General features: G+C 35.9%; 1 protein-coding gene across 3 annotated transcripts in view; it reads right to left on the bottom strand.

The window, feature by feature from the left end:
• Positions 1-25,541, bottom strand: part of LOC150105831 (phospholipid-transporting ATPase ID-like) — a 311,509-nt gene that overhangs the window by 226,640 nt on the left and 59,328 nt on the right. For all 3 annotated transcript variants that reach the window (XM_090394368.1, XM_090394369.1, XM_090394370.1), the window contains 2 exons: positions 17,646-17,759; positions 13,860-13,958 (listed from right to left, as the gene is read on the bottom strand). In XM_090394368.1, coding sequence (XP_090250494.1) covers positions 13,860-13,958; positions 17,646-17,759 — 213 coding nt within the window. The remainder of the gene's footprint in view (positions 1-13,859; positions 13,959-17,645; positions 17,760-25,541) is intronic.

Genomic DNA, 25,541 nt, shown 5'->3' with positions numbered 1-25,541 from the left:
GTTCATATAACAGAAACAACAACAAAAAGGCAGTGTGATTCAAAAGTCCAATTTTTTTCTGGAATTTTTCTTATTATTATGATTCAGGACCACCATGCAGCAACAGGACTCTTCATGGGAGGCTCACCCTAGAAAACAAAGCCTATCATACCACTTCTTAAACTCATTCACCGTTCATGGTCTCACCACTATCAGACAAAGCATTATACAGTTCAACCATCCTCCATTTGCTCCCAACTTCCTTTCACAGCTCCTTGTCATCACTGCTTCCCTTTGTTCCACCAAATGAAAGAACTAGTGTCAACCCTGTAACTACCTTTGAACAGTTTAAATGTCTCAATCATATCACCTCTCCTATCTACCAAATTTTACATTACACATTCCCTCAGACTATCCTCATAACTAATACTGTATAGTCCTAATATGATCTTTGTTAGCCTCTGCAGTGTGGCTGAGGTTAATTTATCCTCAGGACCAAATTTTAGCACAATAGTCCAGATGCAGTCTGATCAAGGCTTTATACAATGAATGAAACCTATCTCTGCTGGTCAACATCCTTCTCAATATTGCAGCAATCCTCTGGGTTACCTTCACAATATATGTTCTTCAATTTCAGCTTCCTATTGATGTGTCCCAAACTTCAAAACTTTACATTTAGCTGATACCCCCATTACTTTGCCCATCTGCACTATTACTAATAACCCTTCCCAGCTTCACATCTGCAAACAACTGAACATCCCCCCCCCCATGCAATTCCACTGACAATGTCATAGTACAGGAAGATTAAACAATACAGGTCACAGTATTCAGCCCTGTGGGACCCCATTTGTAACCTACTTTCTTCATACCATTCCCTCATCTACAAATTTAATAACTATCAGATAACCAATTCCCAATTCAATTCACTAACCTGACATCCAAACCCATGTGCTGCAACTTAAGTAATCCCTCGATTAGTGCGCCTATATACATCTTAAAAATAAATGTTACAGATTTTAACTCAACTGCCTAAACATCTCCTGCTCTTCACCCTCTATTCTTTCTGGTTTAGAGTAATCATCATCAAATTCCTGCCATGTACCCTCATGGGGTGTACAGGATATGATAGTACTACATGAAAAAAATTACATCATTACTAACTTCCTATCTACAATTTTCCTCCAAATCAGTCTGTTACTTGTCAAGACTTCAACATTATCAGATCTTATATTTCTATCGTCTAAGGTACTTTGTACCATATCAATCCACCTATATCTTGGTCTTCCTCTGGGTCGTTTTGCTGCCAACCTGGCAGAGAACACTTGTTTTGCCAACCTTTCTTCACCCATTCTGTTTAAGTGACCATAAGACCTGAGATTAGCTCTGCTAACGCATTCCTGGATGTTGACAATGTCAAGTTCTTTCCTAATATCCTAGTTTTTAATATGATATTGCCATCTGCTCACGCCTATAATCTTTCTCAGGACTCTCATATCTGCGGTTTCTAGTCTTTGGTCAAGTGTTTTACTTCTGACCCAGCTCTCAGACCCATAAGTTAAAACTGGTTTGAACACTGTCTTGTATATAGCTAATTTAGTGTTCCGACTAATTTCTCTCTTGTTCAAAATGAATTTATTCAATTGACTTCCTACCATACCAGCTTTGCTGATTCTGTTGTCTATTTCTATATTTAATTTACCATCTTCAGTAAAAATCGTGCCTAAGTAGCTGAAATGTTTCACTTGTTCCACAGGTTCTCCATTCACAATACAGTTGACATTTTCAATGATTCTGACTATTTTCATTATCTTTGTCTTTTTATTGCTGACCTTCATATCATATCTATTACAACAGCTATTCAATTTAGTCAGAGAATCTTGCAGAATTGTAGTGGATTTATTTAGAAGTATAACATCATCTGCATAAAGCAAAGAGCTGACATTAACATCTCCAATTTTGATATCATGTTTAATACCACTTTCCTTCATAATGTGGTCCATATAGATAATGAATAACAGAGGGCATAATGTACATCCTTGTCTCACACCAGATTTAACATTAAACCATCTTCCTCTACTTCCATCAATTCTAACTACTGACTTACAACTCAAATAAAGACTAAATATTGCTTGATATAATGCCCCATCGACACCATATAACTGTAGCATATTGAATATCTTCTCTCTTGGCATCTTGTCATATGCCTTTTCCAAATCGACAGCCTCTATTTGGTCTGAATCCAGCTTGTTCTTCACCAAGCTTTTCTCCCACAATTCTTCTCAACAGTTTCTCAAGTATACTTGCATAGATCTTGCCAGGAACATTCAGTAGGGAAATACCTCTGTAATTCTCACATTCAGTTTTATTTCCCTTTTTATACATGGGTACTATGAGAGCTCTACTCCAATCATCGGGAATTCGTCCCACTGTCCAGGCTTTCTGAACTATGCAGTACAGCCACTGTAAGACTTTTATACCACCATACTTCAGCATTTCTGGTCGAATATCATCTACTCCTGCTGCCTTTCCACATTTCAAGCCTTTGATGGCTTTTTCTATTTCAAGTATGGATATGTGTATTCCTGACTGCATGCCTGGTCAGTGTTTTTTACCACTGTGTGTCATCACTGCTTGTTTCATTTAGAAAATTTTCAAAGTAATTACTCCATACTTCAAGGATATCTTTTTTTCCTGTTTTCATGTCACCTTTATCATCTCTAAGTCCTTTTACAGCACTCTTTCCACCATTCCTAAGCTTCTTCAACAACCTCCAGAATATTTTGCCACCTGCTTGATATTTATTTTCTATATTCTTGCCAAGGTCCTCCCATGACTTTTGTTTAGCTAGTTTTACACAGTGTTTAGCATTCTTGCATTTGTCTCTATATTCTCTATGAGCACAAGCTGACTTATTTGACAGGAACTTTTGATATGCTTTCTTCTTTTCCTTCACCGTCTCTTTAACTTCCTGTGTCCACCAGGGAGTTCTGATTTTTTTATCCTTACAGGCAACCTCACCACATGTCTCTCTGGCAGAATCAATCAATGTTTTCTTCAGAGTTTGCCACTGAATCTCCAAGGTTTGATTCCTGTTCTCAAACTCTCATTTTTTCTTCGATAATCTTTGTGTATTTTAGTCTACCGTTCACATCTGAGAGCTGCTCAAGTTTTATTCGCTTTAAAACTTTCTTACATGTTATTATTTTCAATATGAAATTCAATTTTATCCTGCTCAAGACTAAATAGTGATCGCTTCCAATTTCAATTCCTCTGTACACTCTGGTGTCCTGCACCAGGGAGAAAACATCACTATCAACAATAACATAGTCAATGAGACTTTTCTTATTCCTTGCCTCTTCTCTCCAAGTGAATTTGTGCACATTTTTATGTTGGAACATGGTGTTAGTAATAACCAGTCCATGTCCTGAGCAGAAATCCAAAAGATATTTGCCATTATTATTAGCTTTGCTCTTTTCTCCAAATTTTCACAAAATATTTTTGTATGTCTCACAATCATTTCCTACTCTGCTATTTAGATCCCCAACAAGGACCAACTTTTCTTTTTTCATTGTGTCAGTTGCTTTTTCTAAAACCTCAAAAAATTCTTCCACTTCTACCTTAGTAGAACCTTCTGTGGGACCATAGGCACAAATAAGTCTCATTGTCCAGTTCCCCATTCTCATATTTGTCCACATTACTCTACTTGATACTGACTGCCATTCAAGAAGATTAGACTCTTATTTTGTGTTGAATACTATGGCTACTCCTTCTTTTCCTTAATTGTCATTGCCTGAATATAACATTTTGTATTTATTGCTCAGAAAGATCTTACCAGTTTTTGTCTTTTTTGTTTCAGTCACCCCTATTATGTCGATTTGGTACTTATCTAATTCCTCAGCTAGCTCCAATTCTTTGCCATTCAGGCTTCTTATGTTGACAGTACCGATCTTTAACTCTGTTGATGTTGAGTTGGGGTTTGTTTTCATATTTGTTCCAGTAGCTGACTTTTCGCTGTTCACCCTGGTTCCCTGGCAAAAACAACAGGGGCCTTGTTTAACTGGGTGACACCCCAGCCGGCATGAAATTTTGTCATGTCGTACCATCATTTTTTATTTTGGTTTAACCAATAAGAATACAATTTGGTCGGCTAAATCCCAAATTGCCAGCCCATCCTCGTTTGTTCAGTATCTAAGTAGATACCCAACAGGGTGCACCACAAGATGGTGAGGAATGGACATTAGGTCAGAAGCCCTGATCGGTTCTCCACATTCCTTTAAAGGCTATGTGGAGGTCTTCTCTCCGTTATACACCTTTGACCCTTAAGCACCCCGTTTATAGTAATACCCCACAGAATATCCTCTCCTGCTGTAAAATCTTGGTGAAAAATAGAAATATTTTTTACCTATATCGATTTTACAAGGCCATTAAAATACATATAATTTAGAGGGTATATAACCTAATGCAATGTAATAATTTTGTAATATAAGATTAAAATAACTGAACGTAGAACCACAAGCAATTGTAACTAAAAAGCTCAGACAGGATTAGGCTAGTGAACTGAAGGTCAACAAAAGTCTCAAAGGTCACTGGACTATGAGTTTGGTGGATAGAAGAAGGAGTTGTGATATGATTGAGACTTTTAAACTGTTGAGAGGTGGTTACACTGTCGAGGTGGTTGACACTGGGGAGTTCTTTCGCTTGGTTGAACAGGGGAAGGAGTGATGACAAGGGGGCCATCCCTGGAAGTTACGAAAGAAAACTGTGAGCACAGAGTGAGGAGTGGTTTCTTTGCATGGATGGTGGTTGAACCATGGAATGCATTGCCAGATAGAGTAATGAGAGCGAGAACAGTCAATGAGTTTAAGGAGTGGTATGACAGACTTTGTGTTTCCTAGGAGGGACCTCCCACGATGAGTCTTTTGACTCCATAGAGGACTGAATAATAATAATAATAATGTTAATAGCCTAGATTGTGTGTATTGACGATTGATGTTGATTTTGTTTAACTAATGGTATAATGTGTTTGAAGAGGTCAGAAAGCCGAACATCAGTTTGAATGTGTATAATAGAATACTGTAGACTTGAATAATGCTGATGTTACATAATGTTTAGAACGTGCATAGTGTAATTAGGCCTTATGTTAGTAGTAATGAGAAAGGTTGTGTGCTAAAATCCATCCATGTGTTTAATAAGTTGAGTGTAAATAACTTCTTTGTCTAACGCTTTAAGTGAATTGTTTTAATGAATGTGTGGAGAATCAGACACGTGATATGTCCTATTTACTTTTTGTATATAATTGTCTTAGAATAAATGTTTGATTTTGTTAATAACTTGCCTGATCTTTGTTACCCAATGCACTGTCTCAAAAACAATTCCAACCTGTGTGACCTAAAGTAAAGTAACAGCCACGACTGGGTAATTCGGAGTTGCTTGAGATAGAATTGTTTAAGAGTTATTCCATGTGTGTAGCTAAAATATTTTTTTGTACGTAAAGGAAAGATAGAAAATTCTTTTACACGATCCTTAATGGCGCAGGCGTTAACAAAGATAAATTTTTAAAGATTAATACATTTGAATAACAGCAACGTAGATTAAGGATTTGGTCCCAACCAGAGGCTTTACCTATGTCTACGAGACTAGTACGTGTGAGACTATACTTAACGGCCTTGAAAGGGGGGAGAAAGCCAAGTAGATTACGAAAGGACTAAAGTTAAATAATAGTATTATACGTGAGTTAAGATTAGATCATTTAGGCATTTTGTACAAGCTCAAGCAACCACGAAAAGTAACGAATAGGGAAAACACATTGAGTTAAAAAGTGATGTCATAAACCATATATATAAAAATGAAATACAAATTCCTAAATTTTACACTGATACACCCTGCTAATTCAGTATATCATCTTCCATCTACCATGCCTCAGCGATTCCAATAATCTTTAGACAGGCTGAAGCTATCAGTGCCACCAATTCATCTCCTTTATTCCAGTTACTCCTGGCATTTGTATAAAGAATCATTAAGGGACTGTTACTATACCTATCATTATCCCCTCCAGACTCCACTGGTTTCAACATTACATGTTGTATTTCCCCTTCTTCCAAGCAACTATTCCCATAAGAAGCCATCCCTGCTACCATCCACCCTGATAATTCCAGTTTCCCTGCATTGACACACTGACTTGTTCGGAGAAAATTCTCTTCAGTCTATGTCCTTCCTCGTTCAAACACAAGCCATCTCTTGCATATAGTTCCTTTCTATCCTCAAATGCCCTCCATGCATCCACATAATCTAAGCCTCTCTTTCGATACATTCTTGCTATTATACCATTCATTACTGCTGTTCTTTTCCACAGTTCTGCATTATCATACCTGGGTAGCAACACACTCACTTTCTTCCTTCTCTGTCTTCTTCCTTGCAACCTCAAGTATGAACCTCGGATCTCTTGCCACTCCATTCACATTGCCTTTCAAATAACTTGTGTCCACTATTGCAATCATCTCAGCCTCTTTCGTCTCACTTTTGCCATAGCCACACTATTGTTCCTCTGCATTCTATCTTACACACCACAGATCATTGCATCTCTATACATCACACCTCTTGCCACTTTGTTTCTTCCTTGCTCATCTACATCTTCACGCTCTCCTCTGACACTCTCTCTCGTTCTTTCACTTACCTGCCATCCTATCATCTCTCCATCCCTGGTTCCTGCACTGTCTTGCTCTTCTTTTATTTGCACTCTATTACTAGTTCTCCTATTCTCTCTTGTCCTATCATTCCCATAACTCTCTCACTCCTACTCTAATTTGCTTTGCATTTGTTGTTTCTAGTCTCCTAATCTTTTATTTCGTGCTTCAACTCATTCCTGATACATTCTGCTTCTTTCAGTGCATCTATTTCTCTGCAAGCTACTTACTCTGGCTTAACATTCATCCTCCCAATCAACACCATCTTCCAAAACTACTACACTAACTACTTTTATATTCTCATTCTCATGAATTCATTTTCTTCGCCCTCGATCATGTTGCTTGTCTCTCTCTTGGTCAGTATTCCCCCATTTCTGACATAACACTGCCAAGGTCCATTATGATTTCTAAATCAAAGTTCTTCCAATTTTCTACATTTTATGCAGATATGCACTCATCTCTCACCTGACACATTTCTTACTGTCTAGATACTTACATGCTGCAAGCACCACATACATAAAATCCCATAGTATAGCGTGTAAAATGTAGTCATTAAATGGCAGGGGACTCTGCGATAAGCCACTGACAAACTGAATTGCAGCTACTGCCATTATTCAAACACTGCACAAAGAATGCTAACAAACTATACTAAAATATTACAGTTAAGTATAAATTCCCCAAGTGCAAACTACCCACAGACTATATATGTGTGTGAAGATTTTGAAGCTATTTAGTGTGAAGTTGAGATCAGCAGAATAGTATATCTAATAGGATGTTGTTATAAGCTAGGGAAAGTTGAAAGCACTGATTGTGAAGTGTTTAGACAAATTAGTTGGGCAAGTAAAAGGGGAGGTGATCCTAATTGGAGATTTTAATTATAGGAAAGTGGATTGGAAAGAAAAGACAGCATATGGTAATAAGAGGGAATATGTGAGCTTCTGTTGGATAACTATCTTAAGCAGCATGTGATGGAAGCAACAAACAGTTTTAAGGATTTGGTTGTGAATAAGGTATTAACACTGCAACCTGTTAGTGAGAGTGAGTGTGGAGGGTAGTCAAAGAGAAAAAGGTTGTTTACCAAGAAGGTAATATGTAGAATTATAAGGTAGGCGATCATGAAAAGCTCTGTAGCCAACTAGCATCAATACGCTGGGTTGATGAGTTGTGCAGAAAATAGGATGACAGTGCATGGGAAATGATAAGGCAGTATCTGACAATCAATGCATAACTGCACACAAGAGTAAAGTGAATAAACAGAATGGGAGCGAGATGCATGAATAGTGAAATTAAGCAAGCAGCATGTGGCAAAAGAAGTTTTTAAGATGAGGTACAAGGCAGTTTCTAGGGATGAGTTGCATGAAGAATATAAACTACAGACCAGAAAAATGAAAAGTTTCTTTTTTAACAAGTATTGTTAAAAAAGAAGAGTAGAATGAATACGAGAGGAGACTGGCCAGTCAAGTCAAAGCTAATCCCAGGGAATTTTTCTGCTATGTGGCAAGAGGAAAAATAATTATGACAGTCTGATACTGGTGGATAGTTATGGTAGCATAGCAACCACATCAAATGCTATAGTAGAATGATTTAATGAACAGTTCATGAGTAGATATCATACTGGTGTGAACAATATGCAACATGTAGAAGGGAGGCAAGTATTAGAAGAATTAAAGGTGTATCCAGTAGTGTGTGTGTGTGTGTGTGTGTGTGTGTGTGTGTGTGTGTGTGTGTGTCAAGTGTTGCTTGGGTTAGATGTTAATAAGACTGCGGGAATTGATGACATATCACCATGTATTTTTAAAGAATGTGCGAAAGAGTTAACCATGTCATTGATCTGGTTATTGAATGAAAGTCTTGCAGCAGGGAAGATTCCTAAGTGGAAAGAAGGTAAAATAGTATTATCCACAAGCATGTTCTAGGACAGAAGTTTCCAATTATAGATCAATATGTATATCTTCAGTTGTCATCAGTGTTGGAGAGAGTGGTTAAGAATAGAATACAGGATTGGGCTGATGGACAAAGATTCTTTATGATTGTCAGCACAGGTTAGTGGGGCAGGTTTTGTTTTAGCAATCTGCTTACATTTTATGATAAGATGACGAATGCATTGGATAAGGGAGATTTATATACAGTGATTTTCATAGACTTTGCAAAGGCATTTGATAGATAACTGCATGACAAATTATATAAGCTTCAAAAGATGGGATTGAATAACAGATTGAAGACTGGTTTTCTGAATGATACCAGCCAGTTGTGTATAATGGAGCAGTGTCTCAGAAAAGGAAGGTGACCAGTAGTGTGTCTCAAGGTTCTGTTTTTGGATACCTACTGTTTAACTTATTTGTTAATGATATTTCATGTAGATTGACTATGAATTATCAAATGTTTGCTGATGATGCAAAGTTAGGTAGAATTATCAAGAGTATTGTTGATATTAATTCTCTACAGGAAGATCTGAAGAGACTTTTAGCTTGGACAGACGAGTGGGATTTTAATATTAATAAATGCAAAGTGTTACATTTTGGGATACAGAGATATAAGGGTACATACTCTACTGGTGGAGCTATACTTCAGGAAATGGAGGAGATTCAGGATCTTGGGGTGATGGTAGACAGTGGACTAAAGTTCCAAGGGTACATTGCAAGTGTTGTGAAGACAGCAAAAATGATAAAAAGTATATTATGTGATTTTTTTATATGATAAAAAGTACACTGATATGTAGGGATAATTGGTCTGATCACACATGGACTACTGTGTTCAAATTTGGTTGCCTAGTTTTCATTGTGATGCGAAAACACTAGAGAGGGTACAAAGATGACTTACCAAAATGATATCAGGATTCTGGAGTGACAGTTATGAAGAGCGTTTGGGGGGGGGGGGGGATGTAGATTATAGAGTTTGATTGATAGGAGGAAATGAGATATGATAGGGACCTTCAAGTTAGATAAGGGATTCTGCCATACAAATACAGAAGGGATTATAAACAGGTTGGATGCTAAGATGGGAAGAAGGAGAGCCATCCTTGGAAGTTGTATAAAGATGTAGTGAAGGATGCGAGGAGCAGATTTTTTTATGTGGAGAGTTGTTGGCGAATGGAATGCAATGCCTGAGTTGATCATGAATGGAGGGATTGTAAATAACTTCAGAGTTCATTATGATAGCCATAATGCTGGCTAAGTTGGCCTCTCACAATGAGTACTGACTCCATGGAGATATTACTGTAATAATAATATTACAGTAATATCTCCATTACAGTAATATCTTCCTCTGATGAGGAAGCATTAGACTAAGAATTCCAGTTTCTATAAAAAGTTTTTTTTTTTTTATAGAAACAAAATAGCTATAATAAATGCATTGTATTAGGTCCTAAAAATTTCCGTTTATGACGTGTAATTAAAATAAGACTTTTCCATATCTAACGAATTATCAATATTTTATCGGTAATACCATTGCACTGTTTTATGAATAACATCATGCGGCGCTCATATTTTTCAAATCAGTCTATTGTTTGCATTCCATTTGTAATTTACTATTATCACCACTGATAATGGCTTTATTCAGGCTGAAATATATGGCCTTAAATAAATAGTATTACTTATCTCTTGTGTTTTTTTTTTTTTTTATGTTAAATGAAGAAACCTCTCATTGCATAATCTCTCTTAAACAACATCTTATGTATTTGTGAATTTTATACTTGATTTTGTTTAGTACCAAATGATATTTATTTTTAACTCACTGCTCAAAGGGTTAATAACATGGTCCATATAGATTATAAATCATATTGAAGAAAATGTATAATCTTGCTTTCATCTGATTTTGCATTACATTATCATTTGTATAATATCCTTCAGTACTACCTTAATTTTGTTTAAGTGAATTGGTAGACAGGATTGCTTAACCATCCAATTCTTTTTTTTCTTTTTAATATGAATGCCATTCATGAGAGACTGTAAATTTACTGTGCATTTAACAATGAGGATAATCCAGTTCGCTTGCTCTAAAGCAATGGTTCCCAACTTTTTTCCACTTGTGTACCCCTTTTAAACCCATTTCTATAAATTGTACCCCCTTGTTTTTAAAATAGCAGTGATTCAAACTTAACATTTATTGTTCCATAACTAATGTTTTGCATTTTGCTTACTTTACTTATTTTTCTGCCATCACTGATTATTTTTCGTGTACCCCTGAATGTATCCCCGGTTGGGAACCAATGCTCTAGAGCAGTGGTTCCCAACCTGTGCTTTGCAGCAGCTCCAGGAAAATAAAATAAATAAAAATTGAATGAGATTAAAGAATAAGAAACAAAAAGTACAATCAATCACTTCACAGTGAATTTTCATAGCGATAACATTGCGATTTCTTAGCGATTCTTCCCGAGTTTTCTGTGCGTTTGACCTCTTTGTGAGTGTTTAGTTGTGTAGTTAGTAAGTGTTCATTAATAAAGTGTTGTGTTTTGTTCTACTCGTACGTTCGAACTCCGAACTACTGCGATACATTTCCAGTAGAAAAACGTTACATAATTGATTGACTCAGGTGCTTTTATTGGTTTTCAAGTAGGTAAGTATTTGTATTTTGTTATAAAATTTTTATTTGCTTTATTTTGCATTCTGGGTTATGAAAGATAAAGTTGGTTATTCTCATATTCCTGTGTGATTTTCTTTTAGGCATGGATCACTGGTTTCAAACAGGTACTTTAAAGAAAAAAGATGTTACATTTAAAAAGGAGGACAAACTAGTAGCTTACTCCATTACTTTGCCAGATGAGTCAATGACAAAAAAAGATGATAACCAAGCAATGCACTCCAGCGTTTGCTTGTCAGAAGAGCTTTCTTCCACAAAGGAAACCATTTCTGAATCTGCGGCGCCACCTCAATCATTGTTTGCAAAACGCGACAGAAGTGGATCAGTGGGGGAAAGACCTCCCATAAAAAAACCATAAATACGAAGGAAGTTACTTGAATATGGGATTCACAAAAACAAATGATGGTTGGCCTCTCTGTGTGATTCGCAGAAATGTGTTGACCAACAGTTCCATGTTTCCTGCTAAACTGTGGCATCATTTCGAGGGAAATCATCCCGAGTTGAAAGATAAACCGTCTGGTTTTTTTAAGAGGAAGTGCAACGAAATTTTGGCTTCACAGAAAGCTATAACACTTGCTAAAACCAATAATGAGAAAGTACTGGAAGCTTCCTACCTAATAAGTTACCATGTAGCTCGTGCTGATGAAGCTCATACCATTGCAGAGACTCTTATTAAACCTTGTACAATCGATATTGTCAAGTGTTTGCTTGATGAAAAAAGCTGTTAAGTTAGTCTCCAACATTCCTGTATCAAATAACACCGTTGCTAGACGAATCAGCGATATGGCTGATGATGTGAAAGAGACACTTGTCAATCACATCAGGTGTACCAAATTCGCACTACAAATGGATGAATCGACTGACGTCGCCGGGTTGGCAGTTTTAATGGTATTTGTTTGTTATGTTTACTTACAAAGCTATCAGGAGGACCTTCTTTGCAGACCACTACCAACCGACACATCGGGGGGGGGGGGGGATATTTAATCTTTTGGATGAATTCTTCTCATCAAATGAAATACCATGAGAAAACTGTGCAGATATATGCACTGATGGGTCACAATGCTGGAGCCATTGCCAAAATTAAAGATAAGGAAAAGAAATGTAGCAGCAGCAATTGTGTTCTTCATAGACATGTGCTAGCTTCGAGAAAAATGCCTTCTGAGCTTATGATAGTGTTGAATGATGCCATAAAAATAATAAACTATATAAAATCGCGACCTCTTAAAAGCAGGCTCTTCAAACTAATGTGTGAAGATAGGGGAAGCCACCATGAGTCCCTCCTACTGCACATTGAAGTAAGGTGGTTGTTTCGAGGAAAAGCGTTTGACACGTTTGATGGAACTGCTTGCAGAGGTAGCAGCATTTTTGATGGACCATAACAACTCTATTGGTGATAGTTTTAAATGATGAAGACTGGGTGTGCAATCTGGCAGACATTTTTAGCAAAATGAGCGAAATGAATCTATCATTGCAAGAAAAAACTGCCACAGTTTTTGATGCAAACACCAAAGTATCTTCTTTTAAGAGGAAACTTATGTATTGGTTGGAGTGCATGGAAAAGGAAGATATCGATTGCTTCCCGCTTACAAAAAGCTTCTTGAATGAAAATAACATCAAGATTGAAGAAAAAATACAGAAAAAAATTCAGGCGCATCTTGAAGCTTTGAAAGACTCGTTTGAACATTTTGACAGCTCAAGAGAAGGTGCTCGATGACTGTAAATGGGTACTGAATGTGTTCAGCATGAACAAAAACTCACCCGGCCTTTACTCAGCGGAATACAAGGTCCTCATAGATTTGACATTTCACAGCAAAACTAAAAATTGTGTTTCAAAATCAAAGTCTACCAGAGTTTGGGCTGCATTTACAAGATGAATTCAAAATCTTGTATGAGAAAGCAAAATTAGTATTGCTGCCTTTCTCAACTACATATCTCTGTGAAGCGGGATTCTCCACCTATACAGGTACCAAAACAAAATATAGAAGCCGTTTAAATGCAGAACCAGACATTCGCCTGCAATTATCAATTGAACCTAAAATAAGAAAACTGTGCAAAAAAAATGCTACCACAGGTGTCTCATTAAGCGTTTATACGTTATTTCATGTTGTCTTAATTTAGGCCTACTGTTGCACTACATTGCACTCTAGTTAGTAAAATTAAATAAGAATTGTCTTCTATAATGAATAATAAAAATTTTGAATAACAAGTAATGAAGAAATATGTATTTGAATTGAATTGGATGTAATGATTAAATTGGAGGAACTGAGTTTATTGTATGGACCTTATTGTATGACATAGATAGACAGTCTATTTATGTCTTACAATATAAAGATATTGCAAGACATAGGGTAGGTATATCTTTACAATATAAAGATATTGTAAGACATAGGGTAGGCCTAAGAGGCTCCACCATAGAAACTGATTCTAAAAAGGACTTCGCGAGTCAAAAAGTTGGGAACCACTGCTCTAGAGAATAAACAATGTGCTTTTTTTCAGACCATTGGGAAGCTCCAAATAACTTACAAATATAACTTATTTGCTTTCATTCAACTTAAACTTATTTAAATTTGTAATGGCATTTGTTTCAACAGCAAAACACTAAAGAATTCAAGAACTTACTATGTCATCAATGGCATCTTTTAGGGCAGTAATTGAAAGCACAACAATCAAAGGCACTGCTGTTGCAATTGGAGTTAAAGAAGAAATTTCAGGTATAAGCTGAAAAACATTAAATATTAACAAATTAAATGAACAACATATTATATGTAATAGGTAATTAAAACAACAAAAATTACAAGACTGCTATTTACTATAAAATGAGCCGTTTACTTTAACGATATTATATGACAAGCATCAGTTTTCTTCATCATTATACACAATATATCTTTTTGAGGTCCCATCCCATCTTCCTTTTCATGTTAGGCTCATTGGCCAGTCATGACCATGCAACTTGGCTTCTTAGAAATCTGCTTAAATCCTATCTGCACTGTTTGTCTGCTATGTCTGGAAATTGCATGTGCTCTGGCTAGGGTGCCAGTTTTGTAGGATGAAAAACCCAAGTGTCCAAGAAGGAAAAAATTCTGCTACCTCTATATGAGGGCTAACTCGTTTTCACTTGAAAAGCCTTGCTAAGGGCTCTTCAGGTCTTAGATGAGATTTGAACCCAGGTCCTTCCAACTGAAGAGCAAGATCAATACCAAATCAGCTATCATATCTTTCTGAGGTAGAATGTCATATGTGATATGGCATCCTAAATGCACAAGTTACCTACATTTAGGATGTGGTATTCGAGTTTCAGTTCCATGATGCATTTCATCTTGTAACTCAAAGATGCAGAGTCTTATATACGATTTTAAATCAATGTTTGCCAACAAGTGCTAATATTGAGCTGGCAAGGTTAGCTAAATGGACAGCATTTCTACTCTCCACTCAACAGGCAGGAAAGGAAACACCATCCATTCAGCTAGCCACAGCTGTAGAACAGGGAAATTTAATTATCGAACTTTTAGTCCACTCATAGTTTTAAATGATATACGCTATATTTAATATAGCATATAATATGTGCTATATTTAATATGACATTAAATGCATAAAAAAAAAGTAATAATATTTAAAGAAATCCCTCAACACGTTATTATACCATTTCTTCTTCTTCTTCCTCCTCCTCTCCAGCAATAGGCCTAATGGCCTGTAACAGTCTCTTCCCATCTTTTCAAAGGCTGTCCTCTATTCCTTCCCCTTGAGATCGATATCTCTATCTCTCTCTCTCTTGCAAATCTTCCTTCACTTGTTCTTTCTGTATGTTGTCTCCATCTCGCTCTATAAAGATTGATGTCGTCTAAAACAGATACCACCTCAAGTTCCTTTTAGATATCACCATTTCTTTTGAAATCTAGTCTAATATATCCAGCTGTTTTGCATGAATCTCATTTCAGAGCTTAGTCTTTTTCTCCTGTTTGAGTTATAGTCCAGGCTTCTGAACCATATGTTAGGATAGGTTCTTGCTATTAAGTTATGGGTTCTAATTCTTTTTTTTCTTGCTTACTAAATTTGGATTGAATATCTGATTATATATGAATAACAAAAACTATCAATTAGTTACATTATCCATGTTTTTCTCTCTTTCATAAGATAAGTGATAGCCTAGATATTTGAATGCATTAATCTGTTCCATATTATATCATTGTCGATGCAAATTTTGCTTCTAATTGGGTCTCAGCCTTTAAATGCCATGACTTTGGTTTTGGAAGTGGAGATGTCCATACTGTATGTTTTTGCTATTTCATTTAATGAAAAGGCTGCACGGTATAGTGGATCTTCATTATCTTCAATTAGAACCTAATCACCGGCAAATAAAATGGTGTAATAATTTATGTGAATTCCAAAATTAGTTATTTCCCTCCACTTCCTTATGTCATTAATATAGATATTAAAGAGAAGTGTCGATAGACTACATCCTTATCGGGCACCTGCATTTATGTTCTGTGATTCAGATTTTTGAGTAGCTATCATTATTGTAATTTGGTTATTGTTATACATTCAAAATTGCTTTAATTAACTGGTTAGGAATGTTGTCATCTCTTAAAATTTCCAGTAGCTTATTACAATTGACTTTATCAAAAGCCTTTTTATAATCTAAATAATATATGGGTCTCTAAACTGAATTCTCTTCTTGTTTCTATCAAGAGCTTGAGAGTGAAAAAGGCATCAGTGCAGAATCTGCCTTTACAGAAACCGTTTTGTTCCTCTCCAAAAATATTTTCATAATATTTGGTTAATTTAGTCTTTAAGAGCCTTGAATATATTTTATCCAGTGTTTAAAGGCTAATGCCTCTCTATAGTTTTGACATTCATTAATATTGCCTTTTTTTGGAGATGATCATTTTGCCAGTTTTCTGGTAGTAATTGGCCATTTAGGATCTTATTCATGAATTCTATTAGTCTGTATGTGAAGTTGTCTCCAGAGAATTGAAAAGTCATCACTATACCATTTTTATTAATTAAATAAGCTGAAAATGGGTAACCACCTCCTCCAACTGTTCATGACCACTGAAGATGACCTGATAGGTCTCACGATCTCCAAAAGATGCCTGTCTAAAAAATGAGTGGTTGGTTTTCTTCGTAACTAAGAGATGCATGTATATAAATGTAAAATGTCTCTTAGCTACAATAGTCATCTAAATTTATAAAGATGAAAAGGAAAAATCCAGCCAACCAGAGCTGTAGAGTAGGGAAATCTAATTATCAAGAAGAAAAGGAAAATTCTTTTTGTTCTTACTTTCTTTAAAGAGTTCACTAAGTACTATCAATACAAATTGCATGTTTCCATACCTGACTATATGTTTTTATGAAATTCATCCTTCATTATATCAACTTTCAAAACAATTAAAATTGACTCCACAGTTTGAACATCAAACAAGAAAATTAAGTTATTCTGGTAATAATATTTTATAAATTCTCTCTCTTATGTTTTGATTTTTAAAAGAATCAAATAATTATGATTTAACTGATTAAAATTTCACTTTAAGGATTTCATGTTTTCCAAACAAATTACTAAAGTATTCTGGGTTTCTGCCTAATTTCTGATAAGAATGTTTGCAACAACTATCAGGACAGTGAAATCAATAAACAAGAGCACTAATAAAGCACAAACATATGGACCTAGACAAATTTATAATTTCTAAGCAATGCAATACCAAAGCAATTAATGCTAAAGGTTGAATTTTCATAAGAAATTCCTTTCAAAATTTCAAATGTATCTCTTTAACTTGGCTATAATTCATATAAGTCTTGTTATTCTGGAAACGTTTTTGCTGCCATTATTATTAAACTAGGTTTCTGAAAATTTTTTGTTCAGAATCAGTTTTTTACTTAAACAGAAATTTATGATTATCGATAAGCTGCAATAATGAAAAGTCTATGAAGTGTAGAATCATGAGAAACAATGCATTTAATGAAACTTTAAATAAAAGCTGAAAGAACAGGAACTTGTGGATTACTTGCTAAACTATGTCTGAAGTCAGAGCAAATTAATCTTCTGGATGCACATCTTGATTTCTATCCAAAAAACTTTACTACTGATATAAGGAATGTTAGGAAGGGATGCCCCATAAGTGAAATTATGCATAAAATCATCATACTAAATATAAGCCGAATCCAATATACAATTCCATCTTTTATATCAAGTATTTCAATTAATTTAAAGGGTATTACTGATTCACTCAATATTGATTAATGAAAAAAATTTGAGCTCGGTATGAACAGCATTATATATATAAAATGCTAAGGATAATTTTTATGCATAAAACAAAAAAATTTCTTTTGTCATATATTTAATGTACAAAAATTCACTTCATAACAATTTACAGTAGAAATTTTATAGAAGTATACATAATGTTACGATACCTGTAAAACTAATAAACAGAGGAAATAGAAGTTGGCCAACCTCTGAAACTGTTCAAACAAATTAAGTGGGAAAAATGTCAGGAAAGTGTATTTTGATGTCTTGATGTAGTTGTTCTGAAAGAGAAAAGAAAATGAGATCTTATTTATACATTTCAAATGCAAACGACTAGATATTAAAACAAAAAGCTTAAAACATAAAATATTTAAACTATGCACCATTAAATTGATTAATGAAAAAAATTTCAGTTTTATGTGAAATTCAAAAAACCAGTGCTCATTGTTAGTTAAACGCCAATACTTATCAGCATATAATAATATCTTTACAAGTTTTAATGAAATCTAGTGTATGAAACTTTTACTAAAAGTTGCTCTTTCAATTCTAATCTCTGACTAGAGGAACTTTTCCTATACCTATTTTCAGCCAATTCAAGTTAGTCTATCTCCTGGACAGCTTTTTTGACTCAAAAAATAAAATCTAATGTAAAATTTGAATTATGACAATAATATAGTGTTAAGATTAGGGACCAGAAGAAGAGATAGTTGTCTGCTGAATCTACTCACCAGATGCCGAAGAAATCACCGATAGCCTTATACCAGTTGTCACTGATGATTAAGAATAGTGAAATGGCTGCTCACCAATTTGCAAATTTAGTTAGTGCTAAAACAGCCATACCTAACACTTGACAAAAATATTTTAAGGAAAATTTCAAGCAAAATTGCTGTCAGTACATCAATAATTGCTCTGGTTAGTTGGATTGTAATATATTCAGAAGTGGATCTTTATTAAAATTTATTACATTTTTTTTTTTAATACTATTGGGCCAAAACTAAGAACTTTTATAATAATTCAAGTTGTAATAAAACTGATAATTAAAATCTTGTAATATCTAAGAATCATTAGGCAGCATGTAACAGAGGGTACACGAGGATCAAGCGTATTGGATTTGATCATCTCATCAGATGATATTATAAATGAGGTGTTAAATCTTTCATCAGTTGGTGAGAGGTGATCACTTGCAGGGTGACCAGTCATTTGAGGAAGTCTGTTAGAAAGGGATATATGTGGAATTATAAGACTGGTAATTATGAAAATCTCAGGAAACAGCTTGCAATAATAAATTGGAAAGAGGAACTGGATGGAAAGAATATCAATGCTGTTTGGGTCATACTCAAGAACTATTTGGTGGAGACAATATCAGAGTGTATTCCAAAAGGTTAAGAGAGTAAATAGAGTAGGTGTAAAATGGATGAATATGGAAGAAACATAAAATGAGTATTTATAACAACCAGTTGCAAGAGAAGTACAAAGAGCAGGAAAAAAGGTGACTAGCTTGATAAGGGTAGCAAAAATGCAGTATGAGCAGCAGTTAGCTAAAGCGGCCAAAAAATCCTAAGGAGTTTTTTCGATATGTGGTCAGTATAAGAAAGAATGATTATGGTAGGATGGGTTGACTAGTGAAAACGGAGGAATGATAACCACTGCAGAGGATATAGTTGAGATATTTAATGAGCAATTTATAAAAAGGTATTTCATTCTTGTGAATGTAACATCATGCAGAACTTGAAAGCAGTGGGAAAGAAGGAAGAGGAGGAATTGTTAGTAAGTGAACAGGAGGTATATGAGAAATTGAATAGACTTTATGTAAATAAGGTTGTGGAACGTGATGCTATTTCACCACGTGTCTTGAGGGAATGTGCCAGAGAGTTAACACATTTTGCATATCTTTTCAACATGAGTCTCTCACTGGGTCAAGTTCCAAAAGAATGGAAAGAGGGTAAAATTGTTCCAATTCATAAGGGAGGTGATAAGAGTAAGGCCTTGAATTATAGACCAGTCTGTGTCTGGAGTTGTGGTTAAGGTATTAGAGAAGTTAGTTAGGACTAAGATTCAGAATTTTGTTGAGAACAGAAAAATACTCATTGGCAGTCAGCATGGATTTACTAAAGGAAGATTGTGCTTTAGCAATCTGCTTACTTTTTATTATAAAGTGACAAGTGCATTGGATAAGGGTGTTGCATAATATTTAGATTTTGCAAAGGCATTTGATAAATTGCCACACGACAAGCTGGTAATTAAATTGGAATGGATGGTGCTGAACAGTAGATTAGTTTGCTGGATTGGAGAATGGATGTCTGATAGGTATCAGCGAGTTGTCTATGGAGGAGCAATATCCCAGAAGAGGAAAGTTACTAGTGGTGTACTTCAAGGGTCTGTTTTGGATCCATTGCTGTTTAATTTGTATGTAAATGATATATGGAGAGGTCTGAATGGTGATATGCAGTTGTTTGCATACGATACAAAATTGGGGAGAGCTATCAGGAGTAGAGTGGATACTGTAGTTTTACAAGAGGACTTGAATACACTGGCTGAATGGATGTCAATTCAATGTTTCATAGTGTAAGGTTTTGAAATTTGAGAAGCAGAGATGGGATGTAAAGTACACAATCGGTGGAAATATCTTAGAAGAGGTAGAGGAGATGAGAGATCTGGGTGTGCTTGTATACAAGGACCTAAAATTTCGGGGACATGTTACTAGAATTGTGAAGACACACAGAGGATAATGGGAATGATGCGGATGACACTGACTTGTAGAAGTAAGGATATTATGGTTCCTTTGTATAAGGCTTTGATCAGGCCACATATGGATTGCTGTGCACAGATCTGGTCGACTGGTTTTCAAAAAGATGAAGATGCATTGGAAAAAGTTCAGAGGCAATTGACTAAGGTGGTTTCTGGTCTCTGGAATGTAGAGTATGAAGACAGATTGACAAAATGCAATTTTGGTGGATAGGAGGAGGAGGGGGGGGATATGATCGAGACATAGGCTGTTAAGAGGTTATTATCAGATTAATGTCGGGGAGGTTTTGCACAGAATGGGTGAGGATAGTAGGAGAACAAGAGGTCATCCCTGGAAGCTGTATAAGGAGGATGTGAGCAAGGGAGTGAGGAGTAAGTTTTTTGCATGGAGAGTGGTGAGTGATTGGAATGCATTGTCTGAGAGTGTGGTGAGTGCAGAGACAGTGAATATATTTAAGGCACAGTATGATAAACTGTGTGTATAACAGTGGATCTCCCACAGTGAGTCTTTGACTCCATGGAGGTTTTTCATAATAATAATAATTTCCATGTTGCTTCTGTTATAACAGAAGCAATATGGAAATGAATCTTTGATTCAGGAATATATTTCTGATTACAAGACTGGATCAAATTGATGAAACTTTAAATAAAAGCTGGAAGAATAGGAACTTTTGGATTAAGAATAACGCTCAATTGGTCCCACCTTAACTGTCCCTCTGATGTAGTCATTCCTTATCCTGTCCTTCTTTGTCACACCACTCATCCATCTCAACATCCGCATCTCTGCTACCTCCATCTTCCTCTCCTGTGCCTTGATTATAGGCCACGTCTCCACACTATGGAGCATCGCCGGCCTCACCACCATCTTATAGAGCTTTCCTTTCCTCTTACAACTCACTCTCTTGTCACACAGGACCCCACTCATCTTCCTCCAATTCATCCAACCGCATGTTATTTGGTGCTGTATTTCCTCATCCAGGTCACCATTCTCTCAACAACTGACCCAAGGTACTTGAATTTCTTCCCTAAAATTAGCCTTTCACCCTGGAGTCGTATGACCATATCCTCGTCACTCCCCGTTGACATATATTCAGTCTTCACCCAGTTAATTCTCATGCCTTTCTCCACTCTTCCAGGGTATTTTCAAGCTTCTCTCGGGATGATACACATAGAACAATGTCATCGGCAAACAGAATGCTTCATGGTGCCTCCTTCTTGACATCCTCCACTAGTACATCCCTGACCAGGTCAAAGAAGTAGGGGCTCAGAGCTGACCCTTGGTGTAGCCCTATGACAATGGGGAATCCTTCTATCATGCTGACACTAGACCTGACCTTCTGTTCTCTCATACATCTCCTTCACCAACCTCACGTACTTCTCCGACATCCCCTTCTTCCTCATACACCTCCATACTTCCTGCCTGGCCACTGTCGTATGCCTTTTCCAGGTCTATAAACACCATGTGCAGATCCACTTGCATCTCTCTATATTTCTCCATCAATCGCCTTAGCGCAAATATTCCATCCGTTGTCCCTCTTCCTGGCATAAATTCAAACTGCTCCTCACCAATTTTCGTTTTCCTGCCGTATCTTTCCTTCCTTCAATTACTCTTTCCCATATTTTCAATGGGTGTGACATCAGCTTGATCCCTCTATAGTTGCCACATTCTTGAACATCTCCTCTTCCTTTGTAGATTGGGATAAGAATACTTTTCCTCCATTCCTCTGGTATCTTTTCCTGTTGGGCTATTTTACTCATCAGATCCCATAACATATCCACGCCCTCACTGCCCAAACTTTTCCCCACTTCCCCAGGTATCTGGTCTGTCCCCACAGCCTTTCCATTCTTCATTTTTCTCAGTACCCAAACCACTTCCTCTCTACTTATGTCTTGCACCGATCTCTCATTTGCCTCTCTATCCTCGCACCTCTCTCTCGGATTCTCCTCATTTAATATTTATGGAAATATTCTTTACATCTTCCTCTGATTTTGTCCTCCTCTTGTAATACTATTTATAAGACTATATAAATATAGTCTTATAACTTATTGAACAGCCTCCGTATTAAAAGAGTAAACATTTTTTTTATCAGAATCATGATTAAATTAAAGATATTAATTCAGAAATTCATGTAATAATTAATCTTAAATAACAGACTAATATAGGAAATTAAAAAAAAAAATTAATGTGTTATCCTGATTAAACTTTCCCCAATTTTTGATACAGATATACAGTCATTACGATTCAAGTTATAACGTTGAAGTAAGGCCTCCACACTTTCTTTAAATAAACGTTCAAATTTATAGCGACATCTGTGTAGGAGGAGCGTCTTGAACCAAAGGATGTTGTGGCTTGTTTCTATTCCTTGCTGAGCTAATTCAGATTTCTTGGGTTTGTTGTGTTGAATGGATGATTGATGCTCTTGAATTCTTTATTCTATAGAGCTTCCAGTTTGTCCAAAGTAGGAAAGATTACAGTTACATGAAACTTGATACACAGCAGGTAGAGACATAGTTGAGCGTTTATCTTTAGATGAAGGAAAATAGGTGGATAACCAGAAATCTGAACTAAACAAAAATAGCAATCATCTACATGATTTTTTGGTTCACGCCAAATCGTTGGAATGCCAAAAGCTAATTTTTGGCGTTTTCCTTTGCTCCACTGTTGTAAATTTTCTACACATGTAGAAAATTTACTTACACACTTTATTTAGAGCCCATGACTTGTCCTGATCTGCAATTTTTACGTCAAAGTATGCAAAGTACACTTTCTTAACGAAATCAGTGATATTTGTCCTTTGACTGGGAACAGTAAAGCTGCCACAAATGTAGCAGAAGGAATCTACACTATTGACACAATTTCGAGTAGTAGACATGATATATTTTCTTCACTGCCAACTAAGATGCAATTAACAAGACAAAAAAAAAACCAGACTTTATCGAAACGTTATAACCACTCATCATAATTTCACAATCGATTGACTGATTTCGATCGTTCTTTGTCCACTATGACACATATAGCATTCATTTGTTTTAGGCAGTTGTCATTGCCTACTTTTCATGACCTAAATGTATTAGGTCTGTTATCGGCCTCTCTTGCATTCAAAGTGCCAGTATGTGCCGTTGCAGGTTCTTACGCATTTATTCATTTACTAACAAGCGAGAGCGGTGAGCGCTCCGATTCTGATCTGCGCACCGCTTTGAATAATAGGCTATATCTTCAGGAATTTTTTGAATTTCTTGATAAATAGTTAGGAACAGATTTTTAAAAGTACATACTTTCAGAAAATAATATTAAAAAATCGATTTTTTTGATCCTCTAAATAGTACTGCCTCCTTAAAACTATCAAAAACTTACAAATTAGCAAAAAGAAAAATGCCACAGAGGAAAAACCTGACATGATAAAGAAAAATGGGTTTAATATTTGAAATCAGCGCACCCAAATTAGTAAAAAACAAGTGTCAGATCATAATCAGCAGAAAAAAAAATTTTTTTTTGTTGGCCAGTGTTACTGAAGAAAAAATGAAAGAGTTTGAGAACGAAACCAAACCTTGGAGATTCAGTAGCAAGCACTGAAGAAAACATTGATTCATCCAGAGAGGCATGTAAGTGAAGTTGTCTGCAAGGAGAGAAAAAATCAGAACTCCAGGGTGGACACAGAAAGTTGAGGCAGTGAAGAAAAAGAAGGAAGTATATTGAAAGTTCTGTATGAAACTAGCTAAACAAAAGTCATGGGAAAACTTTGGCAAGAATATAGGAAATAAATATCAAGAAGGTGGCAAAATATTCTGGAGGCTATTGAAAAAGCTTAAAAATGGAGGAAAGAGTGCTGTAAAAGGAATCAGAGATGATAAAGGTGACATGAAAACTGCAGAAAAAGATATCCTTGATGTATGGAGTAATTACTTTGAAAAATTACTAAAAAAAACTAGCAGTGACAACCCAGTGGTAAAAAACACTCAAGAGGTATGCAATCAGGAATGCATATCCATACTTGAAGTAGAAAAAGCCATCAAAAAGCTTGAAATGTGGAAAGGCAGCAGGAATAGATGATATTCAACAAGAAATGCTCAAGTAAGGAGGTATAAAAAAAGTCTTGCAGTGGTCCCACTGCATAGTTCAGAATGCCTGGACAGAGGGATGAATTCCAGTTTGGAGTTGAGAGCTCTATAGTACCCATATACAAAAAGGGAAATAAAACTGAATATGAGAATTACAGGAGGTATTTCCCTACTGAGTGTTCCTAGTAAGATTTATACAAGTATACTTGAGAAATGGTTGAGAAGGATTGTGGATGGAAATAGACAGAAACATTGAAAATATCAACTGCATCGTGAATGGAGAACCTATAGAACAAGTAAAACATTTCAGCTACTTAGGCAATTTTTAGTGAAGATGGTAAATTAAATATGGAAATAGACAACAGAGTCAACAAAGCTGGTATGGTAGGAAGTCAACTGAATAAATTTATATGGAATAAGAGAGTAATTATTTAAAACACTAAATTAATTGTATACAAATCAGTGTTAAAACCAATTTTAACTTGTGGATCTGAGAGCTGGTTTAGAAATAAAGCATTCGATCAAAGACTGGAGATGTCTGATATGAGAGTTCTGAGAAAGATTAGTGGAATGAAATTAGTAAATGGCATCAATGGCAATATCGTATTAAAAAAAAAACAAGGATATTAGGAAAGAACTTGATATTGTCAGCATCCAGGAATGCTTTAGCAGAGCTAATCTCAGGTGTCTGGTCACTTAAACAGAATGGGAGAGGAAAGATTAGCAAAACAAGTGTTCTTTCTGCCAGAAGAAAGAACTAGTGGAAGACCAAGATGTAGGTGGATTGACACAATAAAAAGTGCCTTAGAAGACAGAAATATAAGATCTAATAATGTTGGAGTCTTGATAGATAACAGATTGATTTGAAGGAAAATTGTTGATAGGAAGTTAGTAATGATGTAAGTTCTTCATGTAGTACTATCATAATATCCTGTACACCGCTTGAGGATACATGTCAGGAATTTGATGACATAGAAAAATAGACTAACAACAGTCTCCCATTATCCTTTTATGTTTATAGGAAAAGGTGCGTGCACACATGCACACAGGTGTGCATCAACAATCACACGATCACAATAGTACAGCATTCTTAAAACACAGAACCAGGGCTATTTGTTCAAACGACACAGCCCTTACTACTAAACTAAGCTATCGTTGCAACTATTTTAGCCAATGGCTACAACCTCTATATAATAGATAAAATACTGCATGCTCCCCTACCTATCCTGCTACCAATACAAAAGATCACAGCAAAACTA

This window comes from Typopeltis vanoorti, chromosome 6, assembly GCF_054136105.1.
Source record: "Typopeltis vanoorti isolate ZY-2024b chromosome 6, IOZ_Tvanoo_1.0, whole genome shotgun sequence".
Classification (NCBI taxonomy): domain Eukaryota; kingdom Metazoa; phylum Arthropoda; class Arachnida; order Uropygi; family Thelyphonidae; genus Typopeltis; species Typopeltis vanoorti.
The sequence above is the reverse complement of the archived record's forward strand: the minus strand, read 5'-3'. Positions and strand labels throughout refer to the sequence as shown.